Source organism: Caretta caretta, chromosome 7 (genome assembly GCF_965140235.1).
Source record: "Caretta caretta isolate rCarCar2 chromosome 7, rCarCar1.hap1, whole genome shotgun sequence".
NCBI classification, from domain to species: domain Eukaryota; kingdom Metazoa; phylum Chordata; order Testudines; family Cheloniidae; genus Caretta; species Caretta caretta.
In genome coordinates, this window is record NC_134212.1 from 39,153,436 (window position 1) to 39,177,073 (window position 23,638).

At 43.0% G+C, this 23,638-nt stretch overlaps 1 protein-coding gene across 7 annotated transcripts in view; it reads right to left on the reverse strand.

Annotated features, from left to right (window-relative positions):
* ATG7 (autophagy related 7) overlaps positions 1 to 23,638 on the reverse strand; it is a 266,281-nt gene that overhangs the window by 169,428 nt on the left and 73,215 nt on the right. The window contains exon 18 of one of the 7 annotated variants that reach the window (XM_048856909.2): positions 23,457 to 23,531. The exons of the other annotated variants lie outside the window; for them this stretch is intronic. Within the exon in view, the coding sequence (XP_048712866.1) occupies positions 23,472 to 23,531 (60 nt within the window). The 3' untranslated portion in view covers positions 23,457 to 23,471. Of the gene's footprint in view, positions 1 to 23,456; positions 23,532 to 23,638 lie in introns of those variants that run through there. 7 annotated transcript variants of the gene reach the window in all.

Here is a 23,638-nt window from a genome sequence, read left to right on the forward strand (position 1 = left end):
AGAACAACAGTTACGAGAAATTTCAGAGTAACAGCCGTGTTAGTCTGTATTCGCAAAAAGAAAAGGAGTACTTGTGGCACCTTAGAGACTAACCAATTTATTTGAGCATGAGCTTTCGTGAGCTACAGCTCACTTCATCAGATGCATACCGTGGAAACTGCAGCAGACTTTATATATACACAGAGAATATGAAACAATACCTCCTCCCACCCCACTGTCCTGCTGGTAATAGCTTATCTTACGAGAAAGTGAGTAACCGTTTTTTCTTCGAGTGCTTGTTCATGTCCATTCCAATCAGGTAACTCACAAGCCAAAGTTCAGGAGGTGGGGTCAGAGTCATCCACTGATGGAGCAAGGCTCGTCCAAAGGCCACATTGTCTCTGGCCTGTTATGTGATCGCATAGCGTGTTGTAAAAGTGTGTATTGAGGACCACGTTGCTGCTCTGCAGATTTCCTGAGTGAGGACCTGCACCAGGAATGCTGCTGAGGAGGCCTGAGCTCAGGTGGAGTGTGCGGTGATCGGCAGAGCGGGCACCTTCACCAGGGTGTAACACTCCCGAATGCATGACGTGATCCACGATGAGATGTGTTGGGATGAGACGGGGAGACATTTCAACCTGTCTGCCACCGCTACGAATAACTGGATGGACTTTCAGAACGGCTTAGTTCTCTCTATATAGAAGGCCAGCGCTCTACAGACATCCGAAGAGTGAAGCCTTCTCTCCCTGCCGCAGGAATGCTGCTTAGGACAGAACACTAGGAGGAAGATGTCCTGGTTGATGTGAAACTGGGAGACAACCTTTGGGAGAAAAGCTGGGTCAGGCCTGAGCTGAACCTTGTCCTTATGGAATACCGTAAAGGGGGCTCTGATGTTAGGGTCCTGAGCTCCGACACTCTCCTGGCTGAGGTTATCGCCACCAGAAACACCACCTTGTATGAGAGATAAAGCAGGGAGCACGTTGTCAGTGGCTCAAATAGTGGACCCGTAAGTCTGGAAAGAACCAGATTAAGATCCCAAGCTGGGACAAGCTGTCACGTTTGCGGACAGAGTCTATCGAGACCTTTAAGAAATCGGCTGACCATAGGGTTCACAAAGACTGAGTGGCCGTCTGCGCGGGGATCGAAGGCAGAGATGGCAGCCAAGTGGACCCTTATTGACAACACAGACAGAGCCTATTGTTTAAGATGGAGGAGGTAGTCCCGTATAAATGGCACCGAGGCGAGCATTGGCGACTTATGGTGCTGCTCCAACCAGAGAGAGAACCTCTTCCACTTGGCAAAGCACTTTTTACTGCCAAGGGTCTGATTTGATCGGAACAGGACAGTTGCATGGCATTTAGCCATGGACCATCCATGCTGTGAGGTGGAGCGACTCTAGGCTTGAGTGCGTGATCGGGTCCGGGACAAGCGGTAAGGTGACCGGAGTCACCACAGGCATTTCCAGGAGCGATGTGAACCAGTGTTGGCGTGGTCAGGCCGGAGCTATCAATATGACTAGGGCACGGTCCCTGTGGATCTTGAGGAGCACCTTGTGGACCAACAGAACTGGTGGGAACACGTAAAGCAGACCCCATGGAAGAAGAAAAGCATCTGCGATGGAACCCGGGCTGTGATTCATGAAGGAGCAAAACAGTTGACACTTCCTGTTGCTGCACGTGGCGAACAAGTCTATTTGGGGAAAGCCCAAAAGATGGAAAATTGAGCTATGTCCGGCCAGAGGGACCACTCGAGGCTGTGAAAAAAAATCGGCTGAGACTGTCCGCCAGCTCGTTCTGTATCCCAGGGAGGTATGATGCCTGTAGGTGTATCGAATGCTCTACACAGAAGTCCCACAGCATGAGGGCTTCCTGGCACAGGGGAGAGGAGAGTGCATTCCCGTTTGTTGATATAAAACATCGTAGTGGTGTTGTCCATAAGGACTGAAGCACATCTGCCTGATATCTGAGCTCGGAAAACCTGGCACGCCAGGCACACCGCTCTCAGCTCTCTGACATTGATATGCTGAGCTAGGTCCGCCTGAGACCAGAGACCTTGTGTCCTGAGGTCTCCCAAATGTGCTCCCCATCCCAGATCTGAGGCATCTGTCACTAACGAAAGGGATGGCTGGGGGCTGGTGAAGGGCACGCCTGAACAGAGTACCTGTGGGTCGAGCCACCACAGGAGGGAGTCTAATATTGGGCAGGGCAGGGTTACAATGCTATCCAAAGTGTCTCAAGCCGGTCAATAAACCAATGCCAGCCATGGCTGGAGTGAGTGAAGTCTGAGTCTGGCATGCTGTACTACATAGATACACACAGCCATATGCTCCAGCAGTTTCAGGTAGTTCCTTGCTGTGGTCGTAAGGAACTGTCTGAGGCCCCATATGATGTCCCCCCAGAGACCTAAATCTGGCTTCTGGGAGGTATGCCCTGGCTTGAGTCGAGTCCAGCACTGTGCCTATAAACTCTAGCCTCTGCACCAGGGACGATATGGATTTGGCCTCGTTGAGAAGGAGACCTAGTTTGAGGAAGGTCCTTCTTATGAAGCTGACCTGCTCCTCCACTTGAGATCTGGAGTAGCCTTTGATCAGCCAGTCGTCAAGGTACGGGAAAACCTGTATCTGCCACTTGCACAGAAACGCTGCAACGACTGCCATGGACTTGGTGAAAACATGAGGTGCTGCTGACAGGCCAAAGTGCAGGACGGAAAACTGATAGTGGCTGTTGTTTACCACAAACATGAGGTATCATCTGTGAGGTGGAACTATTGCTATATGAAAATATGTGTCCTTCAAGTCAAGGGCAGCGTACCAGTCTCCTGGATCCAATGAGGGGATAATGGAGGTCAAGGAGACCAAGCGGAACCTGAGTTTCTTGACAAACTTGTTGAGCTCCGGGAGGTCCAAGATGTGTCTGAGGCCACCCTTGGCTTTTGGTATTAGGAAATACTGAGAGTAGAAGCCCTTGCCTCTTTGCTCCTGAGGAAGCTCTTCCACTGCCCCTACTGAGAGGAGGGAGTGCACTTCCTGCATTAGAAGTTGTTCGTGAGAGGGGTCCCTGAAGAGGGATGGGGAAGGGGGGTGGGAGGGCACAGAATTGGATGGAGTGTCCCCTCTCTACCTTGCGGAGCACCCAGCGGTCCGAGGTGAGACTGGACCAAGCATGGTAGAAAGGGGATAGACGGGACGAGAAGGTAAGAAGGGATGGATCCAATTGTGGTACTGGTGTGCAGTCCTCGACCGCACCGTCAAAAGGGGAGTCTAGGGCCAGAGCTCTGCTCCGAGGAGAGGTGCTGCCTCCTTCTACCACTCTTATTCCACCTACGAGAAGCGTCCTGGCAGTTCTGGGGTTGATAGAACCTGGGGGGAGGCTGTTGCTGGAAACGCCTACGCTGGGTGGCTGATGTATGGAGCCACAAAGATCTTAGGGTGGCCCTTGAGTCCTTCAGACTATGGAGTCTCTTATCTCTTTTGTCGGAGAAGAGGGCCAAACCCTCAAAGGGGAGGTCCTGGATCGTTTACTGGACCTCGTGGGGCAGACCAGAGACCTGCAACCAGGAGCCCCTTCTCATTACAACCCCCGTGGCTGCTGTACCTGAGGCTGCCTCTGCTGCGTCCAATGCCACCTGTAGGAAAGCTCGGGAGACCAGCTTTCCCTCCTCCACTAATGCAGAGAACTCAGTACGAGAGTCCTGCGGCAGGAGCTCCGCAAACTTGGCCATCACAGCGCAGGTGTTGTGTGCGTATCTGCTCACGATTGCCTGCTGGTTTGCAATGCGGAGCTGTAGGACACCGATAGAACAGACCTTCCTGCGGAACAGGTCAAATCTTTTCGCCTCCCTGTTCTTAGGGGAGGGGCCCTGGAAGCCCTGGCAATCCCGCTGATTGGCTGCATCAGCCACCAGTGAGTCAGGGGGTGGGTGGGTATATAAATGTTCATATCCCTTTGTCCCTTCTAAGTACCGCCTTTAATTCCTCTTGGCCGAAGGGGACAGAGAAGCAGGGGTCTCCAACAGGGTTTTGGTCATCTCAACAATTGTCTTTATCAAAGGTAAGGCAACTCGCAATGGACCAGAGGATGCGAGTATGTCAACAATTGGGTCAGATTCCTCCACCACCTCCTCTGCCTGTATGTCCAGGTTTGGGGCAGCACGGTATAAGAGCTGCTGGAGTGCCCTGTTATCCTCCAGAGCTGGGGCCGTTGACAACCCCACGACTGCTTCATCTGGGGAGGATGAGAAAGAGAGGCCTAGCAGCGGACCTTGCTCACTGACTTCAGTGCCCTGTGGGTCTCATGGCATGTGGTATTCCATGGTGTGTGGTGCCTGGGCCTCTGGAGTTGGAAATATTGGTGCCGAGGTTGGTGCTGAAACTGCTAGATCCGGCGGTGCCAATCTCGTTGACGCCAGTGGAGTTGAAGCTGAAGCCATCGGCGGTGTTGCTGATGGGAGGGTCAGTGCCGGAGCTGTGGGGCGTAACAGCAGTATCGGTGTTTTGGTCAGTGGTGCTGCTGCTAGTGATGCCGGCATTGCCTACGGGGGAGCCAAGGACGACGAGGACACAGACGCCAACTTGGACCTTGGCCCCTGGACCTGTCCCTGGCTCTGGTGATATGCCCAGGGTGTCCAAAAGGGCCACTGTGATGAAGGCTGCCACTGCGGAGGCCACGGTGTCAGGTACGGCTGACGGCTATAGCAGGATCTGGACCTCCTGCTCCTGGTCCTACTGGAACGACACGAGTCCATCTCCAAGGTCTCCAAGCAGGACCACCATGGAGAAGCAGTGCCCTGGGCTGCCGGAGAGCGGTGCCGAGAGGCCGGGGATTGGTGTGGCTCCCCTGCATGGATGGGCCGTGCCAGAGAGCGGTGCACCGAGGAGGTGGACTGGTGTGCCATCAGTGCTGGTTTGCCCCTTGACTGAAAGTAGGGCCACGCAGTCACCACCAACTTGTCCCTCCTCTGCAGGGAGGATGGCACTGGGAGGCATATACGGTCCTTAGCCACCTCAAATGCTGCCGGTGTAGATGGGAGCTGGAGGTGGTGACCTTGGCATTCCAGGGATTGTGGGGAGTTCAGACTCAACTGAACCCCAGCCAGGGCAGGAGTTAACGAAACCCTAGAGGGCTGTAGGGATGAGGTAGCCTGGCTCGAAGTGATCGCAGATACCACAGGTCCCTTGGACTTTAGTGGCAGGGGGACTGACCCCAATCCGGCCTTTTCTTCTTTAGCGACACCGGGGACGGACTGTGGTGCCACACAGAAGACGGCTTTTTATGGCCGGAGGCGTGGCGGTGCCGAGGGGCCTTACGGTCCTTGTTCAGCACCGGCTCGCACACCATCGGTGCCAGAGCACTGCAAACCAAAGATTAAGTACTTGGCGCGGGTTCTGCGGTGCCAGGGTCGGAATGTGGCTGTAGTGCCGCTTCCATCAGCAGGATCTTAAGTCTCTGCTCCGTCTTTGAGGGTCTTAGGTTGAAACCCCTTGCAGATCCTGCACTTATCCTTTTGGTGGCTCTCCCCAAGGCACCACGGACAAGAAGAGTGTGGGTCACTCTTGGGTATAAGCTTGCCACAGTCCTCCCAGAGTTTAAACCTTGGGAACCAGGGCATACCCTGGAGGCAGGGAAGATGATGTTGGGGATGGGGGGGGAACCCCCCAAACAAACAAAAACTATTTCTAACTAACTATTTACATTACTGTACAATTAACTACAGAGGACACTGCCAAAGTGCTTGCAAGCAAGAGCGAGCAATGTTCCAGCTAGCTGTCACTGAGGGTAAGAAGTAACTGAGGGGATGGGGGGGGATCAGCAGGGCGCTATATTGGGCACCATGAAGGCACAACTCCGGGGGCACCCAGGCAGACCCTACAGATGCTGCTAAGGGAAAATCTTCCGGATGGCATGCACGCAGCGCGCACACACCTGGTTGGAATGGACATGAACAAGCACTCAAAGAAGAACCAAATTTTATCTTGCACAGAACCAGTCCCCTAAGCAGAGGGAAGTGAAATGTCAGTCTTTGATCTCCATGTGCTGAGTCAACCCAACAGGAAAATCCCTGCTGCCCATATGAGGTGATTTATTTACCCAAAAAAACCAAGGTTTATAGCCTGATTTTTCAGAGATTCTAAGGCCCCAGGCTTCCTTTGACTTCAATTAAAGTTGAGGGCACTCAGAACCACTGAAAAATCAAGCCAATAATTTAAAATCTGTATTGCAAAGGGTACCAAAGAACAAACGATTTTATAATCTGGACGAGCTGCAATACCTAGACCAAACAGGGTTGAGGAACAGAGTTTGATCCTAGCCATATCGATTTACCAAGTTTCATCAGTTGCAGCCAGATCCTTAATGACATTTTATCTTAGTTTTTAATTCAATTTCCTTCGCTCTTTTTTTCTATTTTCTTTTTAAATCAAATGTGTCCTGAAAGCTTGAACTCTAACAGCCCACTCCAGTAAAAACAGATGTAGACAATTCCCCAAAACACCTTATTAATATAATGTATAGCTTGAATTGTGCAAATACATATTTATGCGTGTTTTTTTAAAATGGTATTTGCCCAACAGACAATGGCTTTCAGTTTTCAAAGTTCAAATATGAAAAACAGGTACAGATGTTTACAAATTCCAAATGAGAGACACAACAAGAAATGCAGAAGAATACATGAACTGATACGAGGTTTATGCTGCAAATTTATAGTTAAAACACCAAGAAATAGCAAAAGGGCATCTGAGAAAGTGGTACAGTTTTACCAACCCTAAGAGTTTAAAAATCATGAGTCAGGCCACAAAATATCATGTAATTGCAAAAAAAAAACAAAAACCTTTTTTTTAAATGTTCTTTTTAATTTTCTTCTGGTTTCTGAGTCTTTATGGAGCAATTGGATCACATCTTGAAGCTTTCATCTACTACCAGGAGAGCTAGAAACTTACTTATATCTATATCTGTATTGCTATGTTAGTGGAGATTCTCATATAACCGAAAAACTCCCGGATCTAAGGTTTGACGAAACCTTAGACTTATCTGGAGACATTTAATACTGGACGTATTTGGATCTAAAACAAGTGGTGCCTCACTGAATTAGAAATAATGGTACTGTGACATTACATCCGATATTCTTCATAGAAATATTGTTATATGAATATGGCATAACTAAGATATGTTTTATGCAAGACGGGTCATGTGAGATATCATTGGAAAGGTTATGATTTACGGAATGTGATTATCCTATTTGTATGTGTAACCCACACACCTTCTGGGTGTGGTGTTATGTCCCATCTAGTGGCACTGAGACCACTTAAAGAGAGAAAGATAAAATGAGTATGCGCTACAGCCTGAGCTAACAGCCAGTCGGCTTTTAGCTCATACAGTAGAGGCTCATGCACGAAACTCCAGAGGTCTCCGGTTCAATCCCGCCCACCTACAACCAGGGTCTGTCGGTGTTACATAGGCGTGTATCATTTCTGTATCCGAAGTTAGGAATATGGACTATGTATCAATTACAAAAATGCTTGCACCTGGGGAACGCCCACCAGACAGTAGGTAATCAGCCTGGATGGGCCATTAGGAAGGACAACTGGACTTTTAAGATACTAATCTCCCTCCTTCCTGAGAAGTTTCCTGGGATGCTGCTTTGACACGACAGGGTCCTGTGATCACGTCACCTGGTACTGGACACCATCTTGAACGGCTGGTATTTTTGCAGTAGGAGAGGGTGGGGTTCAAACTGGGAAACAAAGGATTCCCGCCATATGCAAATCCTATTTAAGGCTAGGGAGTGAGTTAATCTTGGTTCTTTTCCACTGCCTCCCTGCCCAAGAAGGAAGAGTGCTGAAAACACCTGAAGAAACAAAGGAACTAAGCTAGTGCAGGGCACAGCAGGGTGGTGGTGGGGCTGAGCCAAGGCGAGAAAGGTCTAGCCTGTGAAACAAATACTCAGAGATTTAAGCTGCAAGCAGTGCAGTTTACCTTCAAGAAACTGTGCAACCTGCATAAAACAATATTTAGCGAGAGAATTTGCTACTATTAACCAGTTTATTTAGTGTATTTAGCTTAGTTTGTGTGTTTTGTTTTATTTGCTCAGTGATCTGCTTTGTTCTGTTTGCTATTCCTTATAATCACTTAAAATCTATCCTCTGTAGTTAATAAACTTGTTTTTTTGTTTATTCTAAAACCAGTTTGTGTAAGTCATAACTGAAAGGGCCAAAAAGCTATGCATATCTTCCTCTACATTGGGGGAGGGAATGGATTTCATGAGCTTATGCTATATAGATTTCTGTGCAGTGCAAGACAATACAATTCTGGGTTTACTCTCCTGGTGGGGTGTACTTGAGTGCTGGGCAATCCCTGAGCGGAGTCTTCCCACACAGAGTTGATCTCAGTGTCTGTATGCCTTTGCAGCTGGGTGTGTCCCTACCTCTGTGTGTGTGCTAGAGGAGGCCTGAGGGCCTGGCAAAGCAGGACAAGCTGAGGGAGCCCAGGCTGGTGGAATGGGTGGACTCAATAGAATCCCAGTACATGAGGTAGCACCCCGGGGGGGGGATAAACCTGTCACAGGTGCCATTATTAAAAAAAACTGCAGAGCCTGCCTCAGTGCTATTTTGGCCTAACTTGTTAAACTTGCACACTATACAAATCTAACTAAGGCATTACCCATTTGTATGCATACATGGGGGTAGAGGTCCCGCTTCCTCATTTTCCCAGGGGTGTTTGACCCCAAACTCTCCACCCACTCCACCCCTTCCCCCCCAAGGCCCAACCCCATCCCCCACCTCTTTCCACCCCTCTCCACCTCTTCCTGCACCATTCGTCCCCCTCCCTTGAGCACGGCCCACCCTCATTCTGCCCCCTTACCCCCAGCGCCTCCTGCACACCGCTGAACAGCTGATCTGCAGTGGTGCTGGGAGGGATGGGGACGAGCTGATTAGCGGGGCCACTGGCAAGTGGGAGACACTCAGGGGTGGGGGGGAGGGAGAGGAGGTGATCCATGGGACTGCTGGTAGGCACTGACGACCAACTATTTTTTTCCTGTGGGTGCTCCAGCCCTGGAGTATGCGCCTATGCCTGGGAGATTGGTGAGGTGAAACTGCCCATACACAAGAGTGCCTGCATGTTTGAAAATTTAGTCTCTATGACTAAAATCATCACCTACATGTAAACTTGCCAATCTATGGAGTTTAAATTTAAAAAAAAAAAAATCCAAAGCATAAACATCACACACCAAGATCTATGATTAAGACTACATTTTAGACTCAGGTATTTTTAGTAAAAGTCACGAACAGGTCACAGGCAGCAAACAAACATTCATAGCCCAGGACCTGTCCATGACTTTTACTATATACCCCTCACTAAAACTTGAGGGGGGGGGAGGGTGCAATTCTGGGGCAACTGCAGGTGCTGAGGAACGTGGCCTGGTTACTGGGTGGGGGAGCCTTGGGTGCTCGAGGAGGCATGGTCTGGAGGGCACTGTGGGTGCTCAAGGGCGGGGTTGGCCCGGGAGACACCACTGGTGCTTGAGCACCTCCAGCTCGTAGCTCCATGTGCTGCCTTTGCTCTGCCCCAAGCCCCTGTTCTGCAGCTCCCATTGGCTGGAACCACGGCCAATGTGAACTGCGGGGGTGGTGCTTGTGGGTGGAGGCGGCACATGGAGCTAGGAGCTGAGGGAGGGGAGTTGCTGTCACCCTTCTGGGGAGCCCCCTCCCCCAGATAAGCACCACCTCACATCCCAAATCCCCAGCCCTGAGGCCCCCCCACACCTGCTGCTGAGGGGTGTGAGACCCAGAGACTGCCCCAGCAGCAGCCAGTGTGCCTAGGCCAGGAGCTGCCCAAGCTGCTCAGGTGGCTCCCAGGCCAGCTGAATGGACTCCTGCACTAGTCACAGAGGTCACGGAATCCGTGGCTTCCATGATCTCCATGACAAACACGGAGCCTTATCCGTGATCAGATAGCTTATTGCTTATCACCTCCATAGAAAACACGGCCATAATCCTGAAATAGCTTCATGACAGGATTTTCTTCTCTCGGAGAAGCTGGTTTCCTATTCATGTGAACGCCTTGATGTAGCGTGGATAAATCAATGATTTAAAAAAACTAAAACAAAAAATAAATCAGATTCTTTTATTTAAATTGGATTTTTTGATAAAATGCTTTGAGGAAAAAACCTATCTAAAGATATTTTTAATTAAGTTACATTATAGCTCAAAGATATCTCATCATGGAATAGGGATTATAAATTCTAATTTTTTAGTAAGAGACAATATATTCATGTAATGTTTAAGAAAAGTTTTGTAAATGAGTTCCAGTGGTTCATTGATTAGGCACCCAATCTTATGGAGTTCCAGGGGCTTCTGTATAGATTATTTAGGTTAATCTTTCTATCTACCCACTGGGACTCTGTGCTCAGTCTAGAAGATACCATCAGAGATGCTTACTTTTTCAGTTCTCGAACTGTGGATTTGTGTCTCCAGAAAGAACATGCTTGTTAACAGCAAAAATGTTTTAAAATAAATAAATAAATAAATAAAATGTAGAGGTGTGAAATAACAGACCTCAACCCTCTGAAACTTTGTGTACACACAGTCAATCCCTTACCTCTCTCTAGAAGTGCAAAGTTTCAAAAAGTTGAATGAATAGAAGATTGTTGGGGGCAGAATAGATGTGGACAAGGAGAAGAAGCCTGGAGATAAATGTGAGAAGGGAGGGACAGGCAGTAAAAACAAAAGTGAAACTGTTTGAGCAGCATATTCCAGAAGTCTTGAGGTATTTCTAGCCGTCATTGATTTGAGCTCTACCATTCCACTCTCTCACTAGAAGGGAAAACCTATAATGGCAGCAGGCTGTAAGAGAGACCCAGTTTGGGAATATTTTAATGAAGTTCCTCTACCTGTGGGTAAGACAGGAATGCATGCAAAATGCAAACAGTGCAAGAAAGAAATGCAAGGCCTGGTTACCCGAATGAAACAACATCATGAGAAGTGTTCCTTCTCAGGAGGAAACTGCATTGAAGATGATGAAAGAAACATGTCTGAACACGCAGGTCTTCAGGTTGGTAAACTTTTTTATTTCATACTTCTTTTTTAAGAACTGCCTGTCTTCCTTCTAGACTATTCTTGAATTCTCATGTTTGAGCTAAAAATATAGTTGTTACTCTACGGTACTATCATTTTAGATGCAGTTGTGATAAAAAATAAGTAGCTGAAATAGGCAGATCTTCCTTTTACAATTTCACCTTTAAAGTAGTACTGAGTGTCAGTGAATGCAATGAGTAATACTAAATGAGCATTATGGTAATAATAATTAAATAACTGCATTGACTTATTTTGTTTAGGAGAACCATCCTCAACATACAGGACTATGAAGACTATCCACCTTCAAGATCACAATCATTTTCTATAGTTTCAGAATTATCTGCCAATGATAGTGTTTCAGTCACATCATGTATGTCACATAGCCACAGTATATCACCTGTAGCAAAAAGAAAAAACATCTCCATCATCCATAAACAACCACAGATAAGTTTGTGATAAGAACCAGCAGACTACAAAAAAGTAGTAACTGATAAAAAAAATTGCCCGGTTTGTTTATGTAACAAACTCTCCTTTCCATATGATTGAGAACCCACACTTCATTAACATGGTTCAGTCATTAAGATCAAGATACAGTCCACCCAAAAGAACAGATGTCACAGGCAAATTGCTGGATAAAGTGTATGAAAGAAATTGAGCAGTGTGCAAAGGTCTAGAGGGTGAAATTATTAACCTGAATCTTGTTAGGAGGAGCAATATCCACAATGCTCCCATTGTATATGCTTTTGTGAGAACAGAATAAGGGAATGTCCTCCTTATGAAACAATTAATACATCAGGAAATGCACACATAGCAGAATACTTACAAGTAGCAGCAGTAAAAGCTATAACAAACTGTGGAAATTCAAATGTCTAGTACTCAGCTTGTTCACAGATAATGCTGCAAATGTATCCAAGATGAAAAGAAATTTAGGAGAGAATGAAGAGAGTCCCAAGCTAACATATGATTGCAGTGCTCATTTGATGCACCTCCTAGCCAAAGACTTCAGTGTTCCAGAAATAAAGCCTAATGTTGTTGAAATTGCAAAATACTTCCATAAACAACCAGTTTGCAGCAGCTGCTCTGAAAAAAACGGGAGGAACCAAGCTAACTCTCCCACAAGACATGCAATGGAACTCAGTAGTGGACTGTTTTGAGCACTATATCAAGAACTGGCCTAATCTGATGACAGTCTGTGAACAAAATCATGCAAAAAAAGATGGCATTGTCACAGCCAAAGTTCTCAACATTGGGCTTAAGAGAAATGTTGAACACGTGCCAAGTATCCTGAAGCCTATTTCTGTAGCGTTGAACAAAATGCAGGGAAATAGCTGTTTTATTGCCGATGCTGTTGAAATTTGGAAGGAACTGAGAGATCTTAAAACGAGAAATATGCAATGACAGTTAAAGTTCAAGCATTAAAAAAACGAATGGGACAGGCACTATCTCCAGCTCATTTTATTGCAAATATTCTCAATACTCGGTACTAGGGTCAAACTGCTGAAAAAGAGGAGTTGGCTATGACATGGACATCCAGCAATCATCCCTCCATAATGCCAACTATAATAAACTTCAGAGCTAAGGGTGAACCAGTCAAGAAATATAGGTTTGCTGATAATGTTTTAAAGAAAGTCACGCCAGTGAACTGGTGGAAGTCACTTAAGCACTTGGATTCAGAGACTGTTGAAGCGATAATCTCACTTTTAACAGCAGTAGTTTCTTCTGCCGGTGTAGAAAGAATATTTTCTTCCTTTGGACTAATTCATTCCAAATTGAGAAATCATTTGGGATCTGAAAAAGCTGGAACATTTTGGGCTTGTTTTTCTTTTCCAGATGAAGAACAAACAGGAAAATGAAGGTGAAGATGACTGAGTTGGCTGCAGAAGCCAATATTTTAAGTTTCTCAAGTTGACCTGGCTGACTGTCTTATTTTCTGCGTTTTTTTTAAATATTTCATTTAACTATTTTAGTTAAAAACAATTTTAACAAAAACAAACTTGATTTGAAAAAACTTGAACGTTTAACTAAATGCAAAAATTCATATGCTTGTTTTGTTAAAATATTATGTTTTCGGTTAAAGAAAAAAATCCAGAATACATAATATTGTTTTCGTTAAATAAAACAATTTTAATGTCTGTCTGGTGATGTTCTCCTCCTAATACAACATGGCAAGAAAATCCTCCAAATATTAATGATTAACCTGTTGAATTGGAGATAGTTCACCTCCCAGTGACTTCATAAATATCTGCTTCAGTTACTTTCGGTAAATGAAATAACCAAACAATCATTCCTTTTCTGATATAGCTGTAAAACTAATCAGAAAAGTTTTCAAAATAAATCACTTTAAAAATGTATACTGTGTACCTTCTAAAAATGAAACCTACATCTATCACTGAATTGTATTAAGGTTATAACAACCAACAGGAATGCACTTTTATGTAGAAATCCATGATTAAATAGAGTCTTCCTGACTAGTGATTTAAATAATGATTTAAATCAATCTAAGTTAAATCAAATGCACCCTGCCTTGATGTTAAAGTGATGGCACTCTGTGCAGTTAGGAAAGACAGCTTGTGTTTGATATAAGTAGTTATTTTGTGCCAATGTTTTCTTGCTATATTAGAGGCATCAATATAATGGTGGTTATTAATAATTATTTGAATTATGGAATCTCAAATTCCAGCTGGTGAACATGTGGCCAGTGTTATTTCTTATAAAAAATTATTCAATAGGCCAAACAAACAACAAAAAACCAACCCTGCACCAGAATATTGCTTCCATGTTGATGCACACACATTGCCCATATTTTCTTAATTAATCACACAAAGAATCCTGGGTCCAACTGACAAATAAAAGTAATAATAAAAACATACAGAATGCATCAGCCCCTAAGTATGCAAAAATCTTGAGGAAATGAGAGGAACAGTTATAAATGACTTGTATCCAGTGAGATGAAATCTGACTTTATGAGTTCTGGAAAGGAAATCTACAGAAATTCAAAACCTTATTTCTCTTGCATTTGGCGCTAGTTTGGGAGGATGATTAGGGGAGGGTGGAGATCAACCCTGTCACAGCACAACATATGTTACTGGTTTATAGACAATCATTCACTACTCCCTGATTTTATTATTTCATGTGCCTGCTTCAAAGACCTTTGACAGTAAGAATGTACTTTAAATCAAAGTGAGTTTTTATGATATTTTTCATTTACCCAAAAAGAAACACAATAGCTTCAGGGAGAGAAGACAAGACAGAGGTAGGAAATCATGAGTCAAAAGAATTCATACAAACACACTGTCATACATTGCACAACACATCATTGGGCTTGAGAGACTGAATTGTGGAGTAAACGCTGTATGAAGATATTGTATCAAGGCCACTTGCACTACTCTAGTAAAGCTTGCATGCTTGTTGTCTCTTACAATATTAGTTTTTCAATGTTCTATAACTTGGCTGTGAAAAATTTGCTTCCTTGTGGAGCTTATAATACCACACAAATCTTTACATTAGAAGTAATATAATATTTTTGCAGGACAGAACTTAAAAACCAAGCTTAGTTAAACAAAATTTTTAAAGTAATTACTCCATAATGTGGACTAATTATTTTTGGCAGGGGTAATTTTGTTATTTTTTAATAAGCTATTTAACTTTGAAAACTGCCAATTCCCATAGTTTTACATAAGGGTTTCCTATGCATGTGTGGACTACTACTTAATAGGAAGGTTGCCTCCTGGACTATCCCCTTCTCACCTCACAATTGCATGAGGTGACCTCCTCCCCTCATTTGTGATCAGGCCAATTACAGTAACATTTTATATATTTTTAGTTTCTCTTAATAAAAAGTTAGCAGCTGGAAACAAGGAAACCAGTTAGCACCAAGTGACCAGTCAGCTCCAGCAGCTGCTCTGTTAACAGCAATCTGGGATTCTCTGCAATAAATCATTGATTGTCCCTTATCACTGTATAAGTGTAACTGACACTTCATATCATTTATATATCAGGGAGCTTTTAAAAACCTCACCAGATTAAAAAAAACTACAAACAACAAATAAGAGTAATTTCCTCAGATCTGCCCTGCAGGGCAAAAATATGTTACTCATTTGCTAAAGATGGATTCTCAGTCTAGTAGCTTTGCTAATCACAGCCTGCCCCAAGCAGTAAAGATAACACTACTACAGATTTTCCTGTGGTGAGGTAAGTGAATGAGAGCTAGAGGGAGGGAAAAGGAATCCTTGTTACTGGGCATGACCCATAGTCTCATCTCTCATTTGGTTTTCTACCTCATTGAAGCCTTCTAAAGTGCCTGAGCCTGTGAAGTGTTGAACTCCCATTCCCACAAAAGAAGGGTTTTACATGGGGGAGCACTGACAGATTACACAATAGGAATGGTCTATGACCAGGAATGAGTATTTCCGTATGTCATCCACTAATTGGAGTGGGGAAGAAATATAAGGCAATTTAAAGGTATGATTTTCAAAAGAGTATGTGATTCAGGAGCTTTTCAAAATTCCACTATAAGAATCTGATCCAACTCCCAGTGAAGTCAATGGAAGTCTCTCCACTGACTTCAATGGAGTTGAATTGAGCCCTAAATATACACAATATTGAATTACTGCTAAGCAATCAAGACCAAGTATACAATTTTCATCTTTAATCACTTAAAGGAGACAAAATCCACACTCCTACTCCAAGGCCGAAACAGAATGCATAACATCATAACTAAAGATAGGAAGTTTCTCCCTTAAAGATACTGTTTGCAAAACACTTTAAAAACTTAGGAATTTCTCAATAGTTAACATATCAGAACAAATACTGGGACCATAAATTTAATAATAGTTATTTCTGGATTGCAATCCCCAGCAATAAACATCTAGAAAATTAACAATATAAGCCCCCGCAGAATCAAGCCTTCTAAGATTATGATGTTTCAGAATGTCAATTTTTCTAACTTGCTTTTTCAATGCTCCTAAATAAGTCCATTTGCTTCAATGGGAACAGAGCCTGCATTTCTCTTGGGCAATAGTGCCCAGATCCAGGACCAAGAAGTTCTTTTTTGTGGGATGGGTTGTTTTTTAAACATTATTTATACTCCAAGCAGCATTTAGAATTCTATTCTTATCTCACATATCCAACTGTTACATTTGCCTTCCATAGTGGAAATAGCCTCTTATACTGAAAGTAATTGGAACTGCTGGAGTAAAGAGAGTTATTTTCATCTTGGCAGAGTTAGGTAACAAGATCTGGGTTTGCTCAGCATTCTTAAGTGGGTGAACAATGTGACCCTCTAGTTTACAAAATTAAAAATCTCGTAAATATATACCCTATTCGGCACAGCAAATCCAGCCACTCATCTATGGGAGTGGGAATTACTCATCCTGGAGTCAGAAGCTTTGAAAATACACATTCCTCACTGAAAGCCCAGAGCAGTCTTGCATGAACTCAAAACAAGCCTTGACTATATGAAAATATTTTTGAGGGTAGCTTAATCTCACAAAATGCCAGATGACTCCTAGCCTTCCACGAACCATGTCATCTCTGGATATTACATAAAAAGATGATGCCATCGACTGGGATCGAATGATCTCGTACTAACTTGTCGTTGAGAAGCATACCAGTTTCTCGCCTCAGCAACAAATTTGCTCCTGATGTAACTCTTTTGAAGTCAATAGAGTTGCACCAGGAATTAATCTGATCCTTGTGTCTGGTAATTTAGCACTTCTGCAGAGTGTGGAATACAGTCATCAAAATAACAGAGATGAGTTCAGGAAAAGAAAAGGTGTACAGACTTAAAATAGTTAAAATACATGACTTAAAATACTCCTCAACTAGAATTTTACTACTACATATACATTTTTGTGAATGGCATAAGTAGTTCAAAGGTGTAACTACTAGGTAAACTGGATGGAAAAGGGGATCTAAAACAACTGTTTACAAAAAAAGAGTATATTTATAGTACTCATTTTCAGAGCTTGGAAAGAATCCATGATTGTCATGAGACTTATAGCAAATAAGACATTATTAGCAAAACTTACTTGTAAATATTTTGCATAGCCTTCCTGATGGTGATCTGACCAATATTTAAAAAGTAACATACTTCCTTTATAGCATAAACCACTGTAACTTGAAACCCAAATTTTGGTCTTGCATTGCTGACTTTGGTATGCTACCTGGTTTCATAGTAACAACCTGCATCATCTAGTAGTAGTAAATACATCTGCATCTTCGTGACTCTGCCTGAATTTGATTTGAGTGTAGAGCATTCATAGACCTCACTGCTATGATGATATAAAAACTTCTTCCACAACTGCCTCCAAAAGGTATCCAGTTCCCTGAACAACCAACAAATGCTGTGAGAACATCACTTGGTTTGTAGTTTCTGGCAAGCAGTGGGGATTGAGATTGGGCATATGCTTATTGTGCCCTATCCCATATTGCGTGTGCACACTTATTTAGTGTGGGGCTTTTATGGGTAAGGAGGCTTATCTGGTATAATTGCTTGGATTCTTGCGTGCATACCATATCACATTGTTTTCACCCATTGCTATGGATTAATTGAGAAATTATGGAACAAAATACACCCATTCTACTCTATATGGTACTTTGTTATACAGCCCAGAGAGTCTTTTAGATCAGTTGCTCTCAATCTTCCCAGACTACTGTACCCCTTTCAGGAGTCTGATTTGTCTTGCATACCCCAAGTTTCACCTCACTTAAAAACTACTTGCTTACAAAATCAGACATAAAAATACAAAAGCGTCACAGCACACTATTACTGAAAAATTACTTACTTTCTCATTTTTACCATAAAATTATAAAATAAATTGGAATATTAATATTGTACTTCCATTTCAATGTATAATATACAGAACAATATAAACAAGTCATTGTCTGTATGAAATTTTAGTTTGTACTGACTTCGCTAGTACTTTGCATATAGTCTGTTCTAAAACTAGGCAAATATCTAGATGAGCTGATGTACCCCTGGAGGACCTCTGCATACCCTCACAGGTATGTGTACCCCTGATTGAGACCCACTCTTTCAGACTGTGTATTAAAAAGTGACTTAACTCCCAAATTCCTACCAATTCATGCTCATGTTTAGCCTGCCCACTATTTCTCCCCTGCACAAATAAGAAAAACTTGATCCTGCCCATTGATATCTTCCCCTCTTCCTCCATTCCATAGTATAGTCACATCACCATTAGAGTTATGTTATGTGCTGATGTAGGTTTTAAGATTTTTAACCATGTTTGCCAGTACTCAACTCTAAAGAAATAAATTTCACCATTGCTCACCCTGTGAAGCAGGGACCTCCTGGTGCCAACAGGCAGAGGGTACAGGAGTGCCTAAGGGTTAAAGGGATTCCCTGAGTCTGGTATCCACATACTAGTTCTCCACTGAAACCAGTGTGTCAGTGCCCATCATACTTACTGCAAAATATGTGTACCGATAATATGTAAGAACTTATGTTTATATACTGTAAATTATGTTCTTGAGGTCTGAGTTGGGGCTGGTCACAAGAAGGTGATAAACAAGGGTCTTTCAGGCAGGAGATGCTTAGACGGAGATTCTAGACAGGAAACAAGCAAAATTACCCTTTTACAAGCAAAGACAACAGATTGTTGGAAATACATCTAGAGGTGCAGAGGTACACCCACTTATCCTTCACCCAGGGGACAAGCTGCCAGCGGAGGACCACAGCTGGTCCGGCTGTTTAACACTGGGAGAGAAACTTTGGGTGAGCTAACCTTTTTGAGAAAAAATGTCTTGTTTGTTAAGTTTAGGCTCTAAAAAGCACGTTATGATTTTATTTTATACGTAATCAGTTGTGTCCATTAATTCTACATGCTTCTTCAATTTTTTGTTAAATAAACTACTACTTGTTTTTACTAAAAAATATTTAAATACTGTGCGTTGAGCAGTGTGGTGATCCTGAGGTATAACTGGTAAGCAGGTGTGTACTATTCCTTTGGGAGTAGCGGGTCTGTGAATTCTGTGAGTATCCAGTGGAATGGGGTTGGTAACTGCAGGGGGACACTTTGAATGCTCAGGCATTCGAGTGTGCTTATTGTTAACACGTACAGAGACAGCTGGGCCTGCAGAGGCCTGGAATGCAGTGCTTGTGTTGCCAGAGGTTGGTAGAGTCGGGGAACTGACCCCCCAGCAGGCACACCCAAGGTTTCCTCATGCTAAAAGCAGGTGTTAGCGAGATGCCTCAACTTTGGGTATCTCCAGGAGGTGTCACACTCACATTCCTGTCTTCATATTTTCTTGGTATATGTCATCTGGGACTCTTTGTATGTATCTCACACACTCTCTTGCCAAACCAGCATTAAACCCTCTGCCAAAAGCACCTTTTTGTCAGTATAAGCTGTGTATACACTAGGAGGGTTTGCCAGTGTAGCAACATCAGTGTAGACTATGCTTCAGACTATGTTTAATTTCCTTCAGATAAATACTACTTACCTACCTCACAGGAATGTTATGTTTGTTAAATAATGTTTATTCAACCATTTTAAAACATAAAATATGTCATCATCATCTTCACTTCTCTAAGAGATCATCAGGAAAGATTGAGAGATATCTTGAGACACGAGGATGATACTCCGCCATACCAAATTCTTGGAAGTCAACAAGGTTCCAGAGGAAACAAAGTCCAGAATCAGGGCTCTGGTTCATCAATGCCTCCTAACTGCATTTTCCTCACTTTAATCATATTCCTTTAGTAACATTTGCAGCACTATCTTGTTTGTGCTACCAGAAAGCTTTTCAGCCTAATTGTGTCTGCTACCATAGACTAAAGTTGAAAGGGTTGTTCTCTGTTTGCAACCCCGTTAGTAAGGATACAATGAAGTCCTATTTTTAGAAAATAAAAAAATGTGAAATGTATTGACTTGAAACACTAGGAATAAGCATGAGCAGCGATCTTGATGGGTGAAGGGCAGCTGAGAGTAAGTTTATGTTTCAGATAGCTTATTTGTAGTGCCCTACCAAATTCATAACCTTGAAAAACACGTCACAGACCATGAAATCTGGTCTCTCCTGTGAAATCTGGTCTTTTGAGTGCTTCTACCCTATACTATACAGATTTCACGGGGAGAGACCAACATTTCTCAAATTGCAGGTCCTGACCCAAAAGCGAGTTGCAAGGGGGTCACAAGGTTATTTTGGGGGGGGGGGGGGGTCACAGTATTGGGCTGACTTTGGAGCTGGGTGGCCGGAGGGTGGCGGCTGTTGGCCAGGTGCCCAGCTCTGAAGGCAGTGCCCCACCATCAGCAGCACAGGAGTAAGGGTGGCAATACCATGCCATCCTTACATTTGCACTGCTGCTGGCGGCATCTCTGCCTTCAGAGCTGGGCTCCCGGCCAGCAGTTGCCACTCTTCAGCTGCCCAGCTCTGAATACAGCACTGCTGCCAGCAGCAGTGCAAAAGTAAGGGTAGCAGTATTGTAACCCCCCTATAATAACCTTGTGACCCCACCACAACTCCTTTTTGGGTCAGAACCCCTATAATTACAACACCATGACATTTCATATTTAAATAGCTGAAATAATGAAATTTACAATTTAAAAAATCCTATGATCGTGAAATTGACCAAAATGGACCGTGAATTTGGTAGGGCCCTATTTATTTGCTATGAAATATAAAAAATAATGAAGACCGAACAGTACTGTAAACATTGATGTTATAATTAAAAAGGAAATGTAATAGCTTTATAGAATAAATGCTTCTTCATTAGTCTCCTCGAGCAATCAGCTAATAAGGTGCTCCACACTGGGCACAATAATGCCATTGAAGTCAATGGAACTACTAGCACATCCAAAGATACACACAAGCATTACTGCTTGCTTCTTCCATCTACCTACTTAAGCACTTGTAATAGTGCTCTTCACCATAGTATCTGAACACTCCCCAGGAGCAGGTGGCCTGATTTTCCTCCCTATTTCAACTGAGGAATAAACAGACACCTTTATCTCCACAACATTTAATAAACTGTAACCTTTTATCCCACGAAAAACACACTTGTTATCATAAACTGATTTATTCTGTATTGAAGAACTTGGGACTTTTCTGCCGCAGGCCAGTGGTGGTGAGACTTTTAGATACTACAGAGAGTGTACCCCTACACTGCTCTTTTGTACCCACTATCAAACTGAAAGTGCAGGGTCACTAATTTTGCAGTAGTCAGCTTGCCATTCCAGCATGTGCAGCACTAATAAAGGTTGGAGGAGATCATAGGAGAGAAAAAGCAGCCCTCCCCCCAGAAAAACAAAAAAAACCCAGTGGTTTCCTGCTGTGATCATCCCAATATTCCTGAACAACTGCCTCAGAGAAATGAAAGCCTCCTTGGCATGCAGCCTATTTGGGACAGATAAGGGATAACTTGATGCTTGAATGTCTGGGGCTCTTCTAGGTCAAAGTGAAGTGAAATGAAATCTAAACTCCAAATGTTAAGGCAGTTTAGCTGCCTCTTCAGCATCTACCAGCTGTACCTGTTAAAATTTAACACTGTGGCTGTTTAATTTTTTTCTTTTTATTCAAAGGTGGTGTAAAATGATAATGCAAGAATGGGACTGGGGACAGAAGAATAAAAATTAATAATGTTAAAATGGGTGCAATAATGCCAAAAAACAGCTTTTACAAAAGCATTTACAGCACAGGAGAGTGAACATAAAATCAATGGCATCTCTGATCTGAGCCATGATGAAATTATGCTAAGTTTATGCATTAAGAAAAATTCACATACAAAAAACCATGAAAATATAATTGGATTTGTCATTTCGAAGTATTAGTATCAGATATCCAGATAATAGGGGGTGACATACTCCTATGCTAATAAAGGGAGTTAGCCAAATAAACAAATGCTGTGTTTCTACTGTAAGGAAATACATGTACCAATGAAGCAACCTTTTCAGCACAAAAGTAATTTAATACTCAAACCGCATGAAAAGTGATCTCTATGGGAATAGCACAGCTGCTAAAATCCAAGTCAGTTTTTATTAAATCATCAGGATTGTTTATGTAAAACAGGGCTCTTTTAAAATGACCACCAAGAGGAAATCATTTGCTAACAAAAACGGATACCCGCATTTAATTTAATGGTGGCGGTGTGTGTGTGTGTACACAAGTACGTGTACATCAAAGCTGTATGTGGTCAGTATCTCTAGTCATAGGGTAGATGAACAGGAGGTGAAAAGGCTACTTAGGTGGACAGACAAATTTAGTATGAAATATCAGATTCCGTACTTTCAAAACAAACAGGATAGACTGATTATCTTTCTTTTATAAAAAAAACACATAGGATGACCCCCCATAGAGTACTTCTGCAAAAACATACTAGTGGACATAAAGAGAAAATGACTTTTTTTAATGACCACTATATTGCTTAGCCACTCAAGAGAGTAGAGATGTGCTCCCAACAGAACTAAGAGTTTGTAAATTTAGCACTGGAGTTTTTGAAGAGAATATGCACATAAAAGTCCTTGAGGGCCTGGACTAACATATAAGCTATACTACAGGAGTGAGCGGTATACTGTATCAAACAGAAGTTTCTGCAAGACAGAACTTTAAATCTTCAAAAAAAAAAAAAAAAGAATCCTCAGCCCCTCAAGATCTGTATTTTTAAATATGAAGGATGAGTTTAGCGTAGAGAATGGAAAGAAATTCCTGCAGCGAGTCTCTGGGTACACAAAACTTGACTGAATTAACAGAATTTCCATGTGTGCCAAATTTTGACTTAAACCACTGACTCTTCATATTGAGATATCCCAGTCAAGACCACTAGGACTTACACTACACAGTCCAGAAATGTTGCCAAAGACAGTTTTCAAGGATACAATACAGGAAAACAATCCAGCAAGGAAGAGGCCTCACACAGACACATGAGTGGTATGTACCAGTTTTCTGGTAAGATTCACTTCAGAATCCCAGCAACTACTGTAATCCATTAGTCAAGTCAGGATGTCAGCACTATCATGAAAACTAAGCACCTCTTTAATACTACACAGTTATAAAGGTAATTTTTACTTTATCCCTACATACAAGTTTTTATCAAGAAAGATCAGCTATTCACACTTTCCCTAATTGCAACAGGCACCCAGTGCAAGTGTGTTAAAAAGAGGCAGAAGCAGACTTCAGAAATCATTTCTCAAATAATTAAAAAAGAAAGATTCTTCAACTGTACACTTTAAACTATGTCATAGTGTCTCTGGATTAACAGTACAGCAGCATGTTGTTCCTGGTGCCTTTTCACTGAAGATAAAGGGAAAAGCCCCATTATACTGGCTTCCTAACTTTGCCCATAATGTATTTATTTTTTTAGATGTCAGCATGCAACTCTGATGTAGAGAGACAGTAGGTGACAGACTTGACATCTCTACGCAACCCAAGGAAAACCAGAAAATAGCGTAGGGAGAGGGGAGTCAGACTAAAATGGTTTAATCTGTAGCCAGGACATAGGAATAAGTATTGTGTTAGATCCCAGATCCTAAAGAAACAAGAAAAAGAAGCGTCTTTGAGTGAACCAACCTTAGATGCCACATGACCTGATTGTAAAACATTGCATATTCAGAAATAAAATACAAGCAACTCAGA